The sequence below is a fragment of the Bos mutus genome, chromosome 9 (genome assembly GCF_027580195.1).
Source record: "Bos mutus isolate GX-2022 chromosome 9, NWIPB_WYAK_1.1, whole genome shotgun sequence".
Lineage (NCBI taxonomy): Eukaryota > Metazoa > Chordata > Mammalia > Artiodactyla > Bovidae > Bos > Bos mutus.
The window spans coordinates 93,965,151-93,980,234 of record NC_091625.1 but is presented as its reverse complement, the minus strand read 5'-3'; the positions used below and the strand labels follow the sequence as shown (position 1 = coordinate 93,980,234).

Below are 15,084 nucleotides of genomic sequence, written 5' to 3'. Positions count from 1 at the left end.
GGTGAGTGAAGACCTGTCCTGCCTTCAAAGGTCCATCTAGTCAAAGCTATGGTTTTTTCAGTAGTCATGTAGGGATGTGAGAGCTGGATCATAAAGAAAGCTGAGCACTGAAGAATTGATGCTTTTGAACTGTGGTGTTGGAGAAGACTCTTGAGAGTCCCTTGGACTGCAAAGAGATCCAACCAGTCCATCCTAAAGGAAATCAGTCCTGAACATTCATTGGAAGGACTGATGCTGAAGCTGAAACTCCAATACTTTGGCCACCTGATGCAAAGAACTGCCTTATTGGAAAAGATCCTGAAGCTGGGAAAGATTGAAGGCAGGAGGAGAAGGGGACGACAGAGGATGAGATGGTTGGATGGCATCACCAACTCAATGGACATGACTTTGAGTAAGCTCCGGGAGTTGGTGATGGTCAGGGAAGCCTGGCGTGCTGCAGTCCATGGGGTCGCAAAGAGTCAGACACGACAGCGACTGAACTGAACTGTCCTGTCTTCACGAATTTTCCATTGGCCCCAGGTGCCCCATTTCTGACAGCCCCTGGGCCAACTCCAAGCCTTCCACCAAATTCCACTAAAATAGAATGGTGTCCATCAGGCCATGGGTGCCTGTCAGACAGTGCTGTGAAATAAGTGCAATCTGGGCCCCCAGGCAGGGCTCAGCCATCATGGTGCCCTCTCCCAGCCCTGCACCATGTGTGTGTGTGTGTGTGTGTGCATTTGTAACAGCATCTGGGTGCTGACACTATTAGGGCTCCCAGTGCTCGCTTTGCTAACCGTGCCAAGTGAAGGAGTGAACCCAAGCCCGGCTCCAGCCCTGCAGACAGCCTCCTGCCTCCCCTACTCACCCCACACTCATCCCGGTTAGAACCGCAGCCCCGTGCACATGCCATCTGCCGAAGCCTCTTGACTTCCTTGCAGGAGGTGCAGGCTCCTTCTGGAACTGTCCCCTCCTCTGGGCACACTGTGGCATTTTTATGCCCCTGAAGACTTACTCTGCTTTTCAGAAACCAGAGTCAGAGCTCAGATCTTGGCATCCGCAGACGTTCATTGAGAAGAATGAGTCACCCTGCCACCCGTGGCTGCTCTGGCCTCTGGTCGATGTGCTTCGAAGCTCAGGGCTGTCGGATTGTTCTAGGCTTTATCACCCTGGCAGGTGTTGCACGTGGTGGGTGTTCAGTACAATGACTGGGAAGGAAGCAGATACAGGGAGGGCCTCCTTTGCGGACCCACCTGGCTGGGGGGACTGAAGACTGCTGCCCTGGAAGAGATTCTCCTTCCATCTCTTCCCCCAGGGGAGGCGGGGAAGGGGGCGCTGAAAGTCCGGGAAGCCGCCACATGCCTGTGCTTCTCTGATGCAGAGACCAAAGGGAGAAAGCGGTCACAGGGAGCCAGGACAGGCAATGGGAGGTGGAGAGGGAGGAGGAAGAGGAAAGGGAATGCTCCAGGCTGGGTGTGCTCCTGTGCACCAGAATCAAGGGTGATTCTCGTGGTCCCTCCCTCCACACTGGCAGGGCAAAGTGCAGCCGGGAAGGGCCTGTGCAGTGCTGGCCACCGAGTCAGAGCCAGGCATTCTCACCCCAGCCACTGATGACGCTCCCTCTCTCCTTGCCCCTGTTTCCCACCTGCATCCCCTGCCCGCCTCCTCACCTGCACTGGAACCAGACCCCACCCTCCGGACACTTCCTGAACAAGCTGGCTGATGCTCTTCTCCCAAAGGCCTGGCTGGCTCCACGTGGGCCCGATGACAAGCTTTTAGTTTATCCACGTTCCCGTTATTCACAGCAGTATTTTTTGAGTCCCGGCTACTTTGCCGTTTTGGTTTCTAATCTCTCTCTCATCAACGACGCTGTTTTGAGTTGGATATTTTGCAGATGACATCCACAGTGAGAAACATTTGCCTGGTTTGTATCATGGTCAGGAGATCAGACCGGAGGCTACTGAAATGTTTTAAATTCTTGCCTGAGATCACTTCTGCAGGGGTCACTTGCAAAGGCTGCCCTGGACACTCCTGGGTTCGGGCAATTTAGCCAGAAAACCTCCTCTTGTTTAAGAACTCGGTGCTTTGCAAATTCTTGTTCGCACACAGACTGCAGGTCTGGTGAGGACACGCCGTGGGCTGTGCTGCTGTCATCAGAAGACAGCTTCTATGAGTGTTAAACTTCACACATCAGTCTCATCCATCATAAATCAACCACCTCAAAAGAGACTCCCAAACTTCTAGCGCCTCGGCAGAGGGAGGGAGCTAGAGCGACGGAGTTTAACAGCTATCTGATGCTGGAATCTCCAAGCACCCTGATCAGCAGGATGAATCCTCTTTTTGAGGACCTCTGTCCCTGTGACCTGTCCTCCCGGGCCTGCCATTCCTGAGCAGCCCTGGTGGTTCACGCACCTTTCTCTGCACTAAAAGCTGCCCTTACAAGCTTCCACCCAGCCACCTCCAGGCCGCTTCCAAAGTCATACAGGTGTCTGGAGGAATGGCAGGAGCCAGAAATACTGAACAAGCAACCTGAGGGGCTCCAGCCTTACTTATTACTCATGTTGTTCAGTTGCTAAGTTGTGTCTGACTCTTTGTGACCCCATGGACTATAGCCCGCCAGGCTCCTCTGTCCATGGGATTCTCCAGGCCAGATTACTGGAGTGGATTGCCATGCCCTCCTCCAGGGGATCTTCCTGACCCAGGGATTGATTCACATCTCCTGCATTGGCAGGTGGATTCTTTACTGCTGAGCCACCAGGGAAGACAGTTATCCCTTATAACCAGAAGTTAATGTTTTGTTTTGTTTTGTTTTTCAAAAATACATTATAACCCAGTAGGACCCAAAGCATACTTTTTCTTCTGGAATATGAATTTATGATAAAACATCAGAACTCAGCACTTCTTAAGAGACTCACTCAATTAGAGGAACTCTCCACCAAAACATGTATTTCAAACAGCAAGTACCTGGTCAGGACAGAGCATTGCTTGGGGAGGAGTGTGAAAGGCACACCTAAAAAGTGTCTGTGCTTTGTAAAGAAGAAACACCTCACTTTGATGTATGGATATGTCTGACATTCCCCAAATGCTCCACTACTTCTGAAAAAAATAAAGAAGATCCGGGCTGGGAGCGTTGCCCAGGCCGCCACGTCCCCTCCCTGCTCCTCACCTCCTACTGGGCAGCTTTGCGTCGCTTTCCTCCTCAACCTTGCTCTTGGTTCTGCTTTTCCCCGAGAGAGAAATGGAGTGGTTTGATCGGAGGGTCTGTAGCTTGGCTGGGCAGCTCCCTGGGATATTCAGGCTTCAGCTTTAGGGCATCTTTCTCCAGGCAGGAGCCCAGAGCGACAGTAGATCAGGAGGTCCCACAAAACCAAGTGGGGACCAAGTCAGCAGGAGTCAAGTTAGATAATAATGGTCCCCACACCCTGTGAAGGGCTGGCTAATTCAACAAGGACCTCCTGAGGCATTCTACTAACATTTTCAACCTGAACTCAGGGTGGAGATACATGTGTGTGTGTGTGTGTGTGTGTATTCTTCTATGTGTGTGTAGACACATACACATGCACATATATACACAGGTGTGTATATGTGTGTTAAGTCATTTCAGTCTTGTCTGACTCTGCGACCCCATGGACCAGAGCCTGCCAGGATCCTCGCCAGGATTCTCCAGGCAAGAGTACTGGAGTGGGTTGCCATGCCCTCTTACAGGGGATCTTCCTGACCCAGGGATGGAACCCGCATCTCTTATGTCTCCTGCATTGGCAGATGGGTTCTTTACCTCTAGCGCCACCTGGCTTCCCTCACATATACACATATGTACACATATGTGCATATAGTGAGTATAGATATACATATGTATAAATGTATATTTATATATGTATTTTATATATATATATACATTTTCAAAAGCCCATCCATTTTTTGTCTCCCATCCCCTCTCTCCTAGATTAACAGAAGGACAGAAAAGGTAGGGAAGGAAGACACAGAAGTGACCTGGTGGGGACTTGCCTGGTGGTCCAGTGGCGAGGACTCTGGACCAATGCAGGGTGCCCAGGTTCAATCCCTGGTTGGGGAGCCAAGGTCCCCCTGCCACAGCTAAGAGTTCGCATGCCACATCTAAAGATTCCACATGCTGCAGCTAAGACTTGGAGCAATTAAATAAACAAATATTAAAAAAAAAAAAGTGACCCGGTGACTTCTAGTGAGCTTCCCAAATGGGTTCAGAGAAAAGTCCTCTCAAACCCACCTGCACATGAGCGCCTGATTCCTGGGGTACCCCTTACCTGAGGGCTTGTGGGGTAGACAGGATAGTGGCCTCCCAAAAGATGCCCTAATCCCTGGTATCTGTGAATACTTTATGCACATGGCGAAGGGGAGTTTGTAGACTGAAGGTCCTGACCCTAGAGACAGGGAGATTTTCCTGAATGATCTGGGTGAGTCCTCTCCTTAAAAGCAGAGTGTCTTTCTGGCTGAGGTCAGAGACGCGAGCAGACGAGGCAGGAGAGACGCAGAGTGTGAGCTCCCACGGTACTGGGCTTGAAGACAGAGGGAGTCTGGAATCAGGGGACAGAGCCAGGAAAGGAACCTCAGTCCTACACCCCATGATTTTAGTCAAGTACCTAAACGAGCCAGAAGAGGATGCTCTCCTGCGGGACTCACCGTGGTTTCAGCCTTGGATCTAGGGTAGCAATCAGCCAAGCCTACTGGACTTCTGGTCTGCAGAACTGGGCGATGGTAAATTTCCATTTGCTTTAAGTCGCTACATTTGTGGCTATTTGCTACACAGTAGCTGGGAGCTGATACAGCTGGCACTCCAAGAGCAGGCCCCGGCTTGGATGTGCCAGGGAGCCTTGGAGGTGTGTCTGGAGGCCGGAAGGGGCCGGTCATGCACTCGGAGCCCTTGTGCTATCACAGCTGTGACTGCCAAGCTCCCGAATGTGGAGGACACGCCTGGGGAGCACCCACAAAAGGGGAAAACGCCAGGTTGTTGCTGGAGAGGGCCAGCCCTGGATATGGCAATGCTGTTTGGAAAGTCAGTGGTTGAGATTTTCATGAGTTTTCAAGAACTGGGCCACAGGAGAAACTCTTTACCTCTACCTGAGAATGATATTTCAAAGGAAAATCAGCTAAAACTTGCTCTAAACCAAATGAGCGCATTTCTCTCCTTCCTCCCCTTTCCATATGAACAGCATGCCACTCAGATACACTGTTGCTCCTTCTCCCAGCACCATTTGTCTGCTCCCCTTGCTGGGGAACACGGTGCTTTTGATGACATAGACGACAGGCACAGTCAACCATGAGAACAAGCAGACGTGTGTGCTCTAGGAGGACGTTCCGGCAGAGCCTGCCCATTGCAGATAGTGCCACAAAAAGAAGCCTCTCTGAAATCACTCCTGCCTTGCACAGAAGCACTGCTCTGGCGTCCAGCATTCTCCCTTATGTTCCATGTCCTTGAATTTGTCAGCTTAGCATTGTCAAGTTCGGGGCAGTTCACAATTACAGGTCAAACAATTGAGATACAGAAGAGTTAAAAGAAAGGACCCCAGACCTTATTAATTGTGGCAGAGCGGAAATTAAAAGGCTCTTACTCTAGACGAGGACTCGCTGCCTGTCCTTCTTTGTGACGCCTTCTCTGGGATTACGATTCGAGTGAGGAGGTCTGGAGCAGATACCAGGAAGACCCAGCAACAACAAACCCAATCACCCAGCTCCTCTCTGCTCCAGCGGGAATTGCGGGACCCAAAGGAGAACGAACAGCTGAAATGCCCCAGGCTCAGGTCAGCCCTTCTCCACCCTCCCCGCTGAGAAAGAGAAAGTGTTAGTCACTCAGTCTTGTCCGACTCTTTGCAACCCTGCATGGACCGTAGCCCGCCAGGCTCCTCTGTCCATGGGATTTTCCAGACAAGAATACTGGAGTGTGTGGCCATTTCCTTCTCCAGGGAATCTTCCTGACCCAGGGATCGAACCCAGGTCTCCTGCATTGCAGGCAGATTCTTTACCATCTGAGCCATGAGGGAAACCCCGCGGAGAGGAGTCCCTTCACTGACCGCTGCCATGGTCTGAAATGTTTCCTGGGCATCCAGCACAGACCCACGGTCTCAGGAGAGACGCAGGTGCCCGGGGACAGGGGAGGGGAGGTGGCTGAGGCTGCCACACTCCTGAGGCTTCAGGAAGCATTCCAGCTGGCAGCCTAAGACCTCAAGGCCGGTTCTGAGTTGCATTTATTAAACTTAACAAGAGCAGCACATTTTCATAATGGAACTGATTTCCTGAAAGACCGAGACAAGCCTCTTCTTCAGGAAAGAAAAGTCAAGGCCTGGCTATGAGATATGCTAAAGCAATGTGCCTTGAAAACAAAGGACACAGAGAGGTGATGATGGAGGAGGATGCTCGCCCGACAAAGATGGCATTTCCCAAAGGACCTGCTTTTAGCAGCCACAGAGGCCGAGAATTTCATTCTAAGCAAAACCTTGACTTCTGGCCAACTTCTAGCTAACTCTAGCTTCTCAGATCATTAACAGAAGACAGGACAAACCTGTGAGATGTACTCGCCAAGAGCCTTCATATATCTTCATATGTCCCTGTCTCCTTTCTAAAAGATTAGCAACTGACTATAGAATCTGCGCTCACTGCCAACATTCTGTGCTGCCCATAAACACAGAGGTGCCAGAAAGGAGACACTTTGTACCATCTTAGTACACACACACACACACACACACACAGAGGACACATAGATCTAACTAAATACCACCACCACCACCACTACTATTACTACACACACACAGGCACACAACCAGCTTCTAGGCACACAAGCAGGTTCACCTTAACAGCTAAATGATGGTCATGACATGTACATTTTAGCAGAATTCTTCATTCTTTAAGAATTCCCTGCCACAAGATGAAGCTTACTCCCAGGGGTAGCTTCTCAGTCCTGTCCGACTCTTTGCAACCCCATGACTATAGCCTGCCAGGCTCCTCTGTCCAGGAGATTATCCCGGCAAGAATACTGGAGTGGGTTGCCATTCTCTTCTCCAGAGGACTTTCCCAACCCAGGGATTGTACAGGTCTCCCATACTGCAGGCAGATCCTTCACCATCTGAGCCGCCAGGGAGGCCCAAATGCAGTCTAACTGGTTATATGAAAAAGACAGACAGCTGGGTCTCAGATGGAGCCGGGTCAGTGTGTCCAGCTGGCTGACTCTACACCAATTAGTGTCAAACCCAGGAGGGCAGGGGAGGGTGCGGAGGACCATTCAAGCACTTCATGGGCGAATGTTTTTCTTTCAAGAAGTTCAAACTACTATGCTACATGCCTATGTACACTGTCTGGGAGGATGGGATGAATCCGAATGACTTGAGACTGACCATCTCTACTCAGGGCTACACGCAGATGTTCAGTTTTGAGAAATAATCAGGTTATCCATACTGCCCAGACACCAAACTGAACCCCTAGACGGAACCTACACAGAGGGTCAGAGAATCCCCATGTGACTGCAACAAGAAGGGTCCCACACAGGGACGCCCATAAATATTTTGTAGGGACCACCTGCTGATCAAATTGAAGTCAGCTGGAACTCAGCCTGGCTTCTCCATAAACCAATTGGACTTAATGCAAATCAGTGTGGGTTTCTGGAGGTGGGCAAGAATTCACACTTAGTTTTCCAGCGAAAGAGCACTGCAGTTTCAATGAGGCTAAATGAGTCACTTTGAGGTTTAAGCAATTCACAGGCTGTTACTCATGCAGGTGAATATCAAGAAGCTCTCTGGATGCTTCACAGAAGGAGAAGGAATATGATTTATGAGAAGGAAAGCCAAGGCCCAAGATGAAGTAACTGAGGAGAAGGCCAGTCCAATACTTCACACGTTAACATGGGGAAAAACTACAGCCTGGAAAGGATATCTTGCAGGACTGTCCTTAAGAGCGTTGAGGAATCCCGCCTGCTGTGAACCTGGGGGAATGAAACAGAATTTAGTAATCAGACGTCACTTCCAAGAAACAGCCTTCATGCTGAAAGCTCTCTCATCTATAGAAAAATAATCGGTGTCTTGAGATCAATAAAATTACATTTGGAAGAGCTCCGATACTGATTGGACAGTGAGATTCCACCAAAGTTATTCAACAAGAAAATGGCAGATTCATAAGTAGACCCAACATTGGAGGATATCTGTCCAGTGAAAGCAGATGGGTGTCTGCACAGTTGCCCATAAGTTACAGTTCTGATTACTCCTTTGTTTTCCTCATCTTAATAGGAAAATAGAATACTACCTGCTATTTTCTCTCTTCTTTTACAAAAGACTATTTCCCCGTTGGTTAACGTTTGACCCTGGGCGTCCTGTAAGCTAGACTAAGTATCAAAGACGCCTTTCTCTGCACCCAGAGGAAACAGACTCATAAACCCGAAGTCTATATTGCTGACTGCTTTGGGGTTTGAGACATGTGAATACAGACTGTCTATGCAAGAAAACATTTCTTCAGGGGCCGGAGTGACGATGCATCTGACAAAAAGCGGGTTTTATTTTGTGTATTGGCGTTAGAGGCTTTTGAGAAAGAAAAGCCCATATGGAGGAGCTTTTAGTGGCCCTACCTTGGGTTGGCAAGGCTGGGTCCCCATCTTCTGGGGACATAAACTGGCCTTGGCATGGCAGTGAAATGAGCGAACAGGACAGACCCCACGGACTGGTTCTAGCGCATCTCCGTGGCGTTGTCTGTTCCAGACCCTCGGTGGAACCGGAAGCCAGGCTGGCTGGGGGGAGGCTAACAGTGAGATGGCTCCAGTGCTTCCCCAAGTTCCCACCCCCTCTTGCCCACTGGCCACCTTGGAGGCCCAAGAATGTGCCATGTGCTCTAAGGATGCCAACTGATTGAAGAACTGATGAGGAAAGCTTGAGGTGTTCCCGTCCTCCCTGCTAGGCCAGGGGGGCGTGGACGTGCTGCAGATCTCAGAGCAAACGAAATCTTGAGGCACACGGATGGACAAGAAGAGACAATTTCTCTTTCCCTGGTGGACCCAGACCATATCGCTTTCTCAAGCTCTGCTTCCTCTAAAAGGAAATCCAGACGTCACCTTCCTGGTGATCTCTGGATGACAGGCTTCCTCCCCGGCCACCCCTGGCTATCCGGTGTCCCCTCTCAGAGCCCACTTCCTGGCAGGGAGGACTCGGGACATGGTCCCCAGCTGCTCTCAAACAGCTCTATGCCTTTGCCATGGCTTCCAGAATCGTAGGGGGGATCACGGAGTCATGTAAAGCCTCTGCCCTTCTTGAGCACAAATCAGGGGTTGGGGTGGGGTTGTTTAGTGGGGGTTGTGGTGGGGGGTGCAGAACCGGGAGAGGAAAACCTCTATTTGCTTTTGTCCAAAACATTGCAGTAACTTGCAGGCTTTTTTTTTTGGCAGGGTGAGGGGGTGGTGGAAGATTGGGTTAACAATATATCAGAATAAGCTAGAGCAAACTCCATTTTGCTGAAACCAGAATGAGCAAAACTTTGTTGTTTAGTCGTGTATGACTCTTTTGTGACCCCATGGACTGCAGCAGAGATGAAAATGCCACTGTGCTGGCAAGTGACAGGCTTCACAGTGTGTGAAAGAGTGCGTGTGTATTACCAGAGTTAATGTGTGGGGTAAAAACTGCCTGATACCCAGAATGTAGGGGCAAGGCCATAAATACAGTGTGATTATATATATGTGTAGGCATTTTGAAGTTGCTAAAGATGATATAAGAGGTAATGTTTAAAGACTATTTTTCAGTGTCATAAATATGCTGGAATTTCAGTACTTCTTTCTTCTCTAGTTGTGTAAACAACTGCTTCTTCTGTCTATTAATACATACATATTCTTTGGAAGGACTGATGCTGAAGCTGAAACTCCAATACTTTGGCCACCTGATGTGAAGAACGGACTCACTGGAAAAGACCCTGATGCTGGGAAAGATTGAAGGCAGGAGGAGAAGGGGACAACAGAGGATGAGATGGTTGGATGGCATCACCGACTCGATGGACATGAGTTTGAGCAAGCTCTGGGAGTTGCTGATGGACAAGGAGGCCTGGCATGCTGCAGTCCATGGGTTGCAAAGAGTTGGACATGACTGAGCAACTGAACTGAACTGAACTGAGGACCCTAGTTAATTGTTGCCACTTTGAGACTCTGAAAATAGAACAGATGTCCCGGAGAGCCCTTGGGCCATCCTTCCCAGGTGGTGTGGAAGGGTAAGGGGATCTCTGACCTGTGATAATCCTCTTCCTGCTGTCCCAGCAAGTTATGGCTCTCATGCATATATTACAAATTTGTGTTACATTTAGATGAAAAGATTGGGAAAGAATGAATGGAAACTAGGATTTAAAACGCCTGTGAAAGTTCGGAATAGTCCATGAAGGTCCAAAGTAAAAAGAACTAACATGAAACTTCCAATACCACCCGCTTCCCCAACCCCCATTCAAACCCCACCAAGACAGCAAGTAGAGAATGTGTGTGTCTAAATTTGGTCTTAGCACGCTGCGGTCTAATCCCTGCTTCAGGGAAGAAAGTGAGGTGTGTGTCTAGATACTTCTAGAAACATTCCAGAGAGAGGCTCTGGACTTGCTAATAGATGATTGTACTTCAGGAATATGGACAGAGGTGATGCTGGTCTTTAATGTTGCTAATGGAGCTGTAAAGGAAGTTTAAAGGCTCACCTTTACAGGTCAAAGCCAAGTGGCTTCCTTCTCATCACATCACTATTATAGGAAAGTGAGTTCAAAGTTATGACTTTCGAAAGGGGAGTGAAAAATGCCGTTTAGGCAAATATATATTAAAATCACTTATATCCCAATTTCATTTTTAATAAAGTTGCCTCCTTCATAGCTTGCCAATGTCCTGGCAGATAATTAAACATCTTATCAAATGTGTATCTCACATTTATAGATTTGTGTGTAAGAAAGCTCAGTCTTTATCCCCAATTTTTTTTTTTTTTTTTTTTTTTTTAGGGAGGGTGACAATTCCTGCTTAAGTAGATTCACATTTTTTAAAATTTTCTGTTTTTCAATGGGTATCATGACAACACATTATCCTCTGGGAAAATGTAGGGATGATTCCTCCTGGGGATCCCTTAAGCGGAAGAGAAAGTGAAGTCACAAGGTTGGAACAGGGACCACGTGTCAAGGAGAAAGTCTTGTAAGTGAAAGAGTCTGATCCAGGGGCACCCCTGGCAGCTGCTGTCGGAAGATGGGGGTGGGAGGGAAGGGGAGGGAGGGGAGAAACAGAAAGCGGGGGCAGCTGGAAGTGAGGAGGGGGCAGGGAGAAGGAGAAAGAGAAGAGAGCCCAGAATGACCAAAATCTTAAATCAAAATTAAATCAGAAAACTGAAGTCAGGCAAATGGTTACATACGTAATCTGATTTCGCCAGCATACTTACGAAGGATGACGTGGGTGATAACGAATGCAAATATAAAGACTGTCAGAAAAGACAGAGATAAAATAAACATATAAAAAAATCTGTAGTTTCGTTTCCCCACACAGTTGCCTACCCAGGGACAGTGGTGATCAAATCGTTCTGAAATGAGAGGTAGAAAGAAAAAAAAAGGAAAATCAATTAATAAAATGCTTTTTTACTTGAGGGAGCTCCCCCTCCCATTCTCTGATAACATAATAAAACATTCTGTTTGTATTTCCAAATGCACCACTCAGAGAAACGCGCAACATTAAGACACATGAAGAATGCAATAATTCGACAAAACTTAGCTGTTTTGAAAAAACAAAGGATGTGCATTCTATTCTTATTACAATAGAAACTCAAAGATTTCCCTCTTTTGTACAAGAAAGCTCTTTGGTTCATAGAATAATCTTCCCTTAAGATGGTAACAACACTTCTGATGGTAACTGCCGGGCTGGGTGGGGCTGGGGCTCTGCCATTCACGGGTGTGTGGTGCTGAGCGACCGTCTCTCATGGTAAGTGGCCGAGAGAGAGGTCTCTAGGAGCCTAGGACAGGACACAGGGACAATCCCGGTTCTCCCATTCCAGTTACTGCTGTTTTCCAAGAAATGTCCCTGCCATTTCAGTAGTCATAAAAGAATTTATATCATTTTTTAGTGATCTCTGATCTTCAAATAATGTAATACACCTGATCTTGTAGTCCACAACTCTCAGCTTCCTTACCTGTCAAACAAGGATACCATATAGAGTCCCGTGGGGCCAAATACTCTCTGGGAAAGCGTTTTTTTAAAAAACCAGCATGTGGTGCTTTATAGCTTGTGAAGAGATGTCACATACGCCCATCCATTTGACCTTGAAACATTCTCATGAGGATAATGATGCTGCTACCCTATGTTACAGATGAGCGAACTGTGGCTCAGGAGGGAAGCTGCCTGCAGGGCCCGTACGGCTCAGAGGCAGTGGAACTGGGGTTGAGGTCAGGTCTTTCTCAGGGCTCGTCCCGTCTTGCCCATGCACAGGCTGCCTCGAGCATTTGGAAAAGACAGAGCGCTGGCTTGGGCATTTTTATCCTGTTATCCCAAACTCTGTCCTCCCACCCTGGGGATTTCACCAGAGTCTGTAAGGCGTTTGTGATTCGCTCTTCCTCTTCTGAATAATGGCTAAGTGCTGCTCTACTTTTCAGCTGACCTTCTACTCAAAAGGCCTATCCGAGGTGTCTGATGCAGCCACTCACAGCAGACCACCTGCCACGGGAAAAATGCTAAGCTTTGCACTTGGACTCTTATCCAAGCTTAGCTTTTACCCAAATCTCACATCTCTCTCTGTGTGCTTTGAAAAGATACTGAGAAGGCTGTGAGGTGGGACTATGTAAATTAACATTATAAAGTTATGCAAGGCAGTGTTTCCTTCCTTTCCGGTCACCTATCATAAATCACTCATCTCATATTTTATATTCAGTGCAAGCCTGTGTGTATGTTAGTCACTCAGTCCTGTCTGACTCTTTGCAACCCCACGGACTGTCTGTCCATAGGATTTCCCAGGCAAGAATAGTGGAGTGGGTTGCCGTTCCCTTCTCCAGGGGATCTTCCCAACAGAGGGATCAATCCTGGGTCTCCTGCACTGCAGGCAGATTCTTTACCGCTGCGCCACCTGTGGGAAGCCCAGTGCAAGCTTATTTCTTGAAAAGGTCATGAAGATGCCTGGAGACCATGGTGGCAGAGGAACTGTAAGAGTCATCGTTGTCTGCGAGCGACAAAAGCAAGCAGCAGCTGGTCACCCCTAGAGAAATCTCAGAGCTCACCAGCCTGGTGACAACTCAATGGCCTGTAAGATGCTGACACTGAAAGGAAAGCAACTCCTATGGTGTGTCTGTGTGAGTTACAGTTCAACATGTTACCAACGCCACACAGCTGGAAAAGTTATAGTGAAAAGTGAAAGTCGCTCAATCATGTCCGACTCTTTGCAACCCCATGAAGTATATATGGTCCATGGAATTCTCCAGGACAGAAAACAGGAATGGGCAGCCTTTCCCTTCTCCAGGGGATCTTCCCAACCCAGGGATCAAACCCAGGTCTTCCGCATTGAAGGTGGATTCTTTACCAGCTGAACCACAAGGGAAGCCCTAACACATTAATCCTTGCGTAAAACAACCTCATTTCCCCAAGTCAGTGATCTGCATGGGGGTGCACTGGAAAAGTCTATAGGGAACATGTACAAAGAGAAAAGAAATTGGGATCAACTGAATTTTCCTAAGAGTCTGAGGCTGTCATTTGAGAAACCTCTTTTCTGCTTAACACACGCCTATGGAAGATGAAAATGAGACATGGAGGCTGGGGACACAGAAGGCCAGGTCAGGGTGGGACCTCTGGTTCCAGCTGTGAAAGCTGATCTCCAGATGCCAAGTGCGTGGCGGGTGAGCCTGCCCACTATAGCCAGAGTTGCCCACCAGCAAAGGAGACATCAGAGCTGGGGAGGCAGAATTAACACGATGGATGCCCCCACTCTAAGTACCAAGGTCTTAATGGGGCACCGTGATCATTTCTATGGGATCAGGGGGTAGGTGTATTCTTAGCTTAGAAAGCTCACCGTGAGCTAAGCTAATGCACTTTCCTGAGGGAGGCAGAGCTTCTAGGGAAGGAAAGCAACAGATGATGCACATGAAACCCCTGGGCACAGGGTCTGGGGGCTTTGGAGACGAGCAGTCTCTCAGGGTGGGTGTGAACGCCTGGCTCTCCGGCAGCCCTGAGTGGAAGCAATTTCCATTTGGAAATTTGCCTTATTGAAAACCCTTTCCTTGGCTGACAAAATCCCGCTAACAGTGTAGGCTTCCTGAGAAAGACTTTGACTTAATGGTTTTCATGGTCTCCTTTGTGACTGTTGGATACTTGGTGGTAAACGAGCCTGGTGGGTCAGTCAGTAAAGCGTCTGCCTGCAAAGCGGGAGACGCGGGTTCCATCCCTGGGTCGGGAAGATCCTCTGGAGGAGGAAATGGCAACCCACTCCAGTGTTCTTGCCTGGAGAATTCCACGGACAGAGGAGCCTGGTGGGCTACAGTGCATGGGGTCACAAAGAGTCAGACACGACTGAGTGACTAACACACACACACACACACACACAAATGAGCCTGAGAGCTGGGTGTGCATCTCTGTGGAAGAAGGATGCTCAGAGCCCAGGGCCACCTCCCAGTCTCCTCTAACCCCGAACTCTGGTGCCCTCCTCTCTCCTCTTGATTTCTAGGGTGTCAGGGTGTGTCATAGCCTCGCTCACCCCAGGCTATGCCTGTGCCTCTTTTCTTGCAGACTCTCTGTCTCACCCAATAATCTCTTTATTATTATTATTGAACCCGGGGGACCCAGGTTCAAATGTCAGCTCTACACTGATGATGTCAGAACAGCCGCTGCCGCCTTCCCCCACCTTATCTAAAAATCACCTTATTTATTTTTACTTGCTTTTGTCTGCTGACTCTACTCCAAGCCTTTAATAAATGTTTGTCGAGGACTAAGCCCTCATGCTACCCCAAGGACGTCCCCATGAGCAAGCACATTGCCCAGAGTGGCAGGGCTACCGGCAGCCAGGCTGGCTGGCTCTAGCTGCCTCCAGAAGCCTCGCCCACCAGCCCCCACTGCCAGGGGGAAGTGTCCCCGCGAGCCCCGCACTACATCAGGCGCCGGGACCACTGAGACGACCTACAACAGTGTATCCA

At 48.8% G+C, this 15,084-nt stretch overlaps 1 protein-coding gene across 4 annotated transcripts in view; it reads right to left on the bottom strand.

The window, feature by feature from the left end:
* ZDHHC14 (zinc finger DHHC-type palmitoyltransferase 14) overlaps nucleotides 1-15,084 on the bottom strand; it is a 298,788-nt gene that overhangs the window by 31,452 nt on the left and 252,252 nt on the right. For all 4 annotated transcript variants that reach the window (XM_070376943.1, XM_070376945.1, XM_070376944.1 and 1 more), the window contains exons 4-5: nucleotides 11,364-11,501; nucleotides 7,876-7,924 (exon numbers count right to left, since the gene is read on the bottom strand). In XM_070376943.1, the coding sequence (XP_070233044.1) occupies nucleotides 7,876-7,924; nucleotides 11,364-11,501 (187 nt within the window). The remainder of the gene's footprint in view (nucleotides 1-7,875; nucleotides 7,925-11,363; nucleotides 11,502-15,084) is intronic.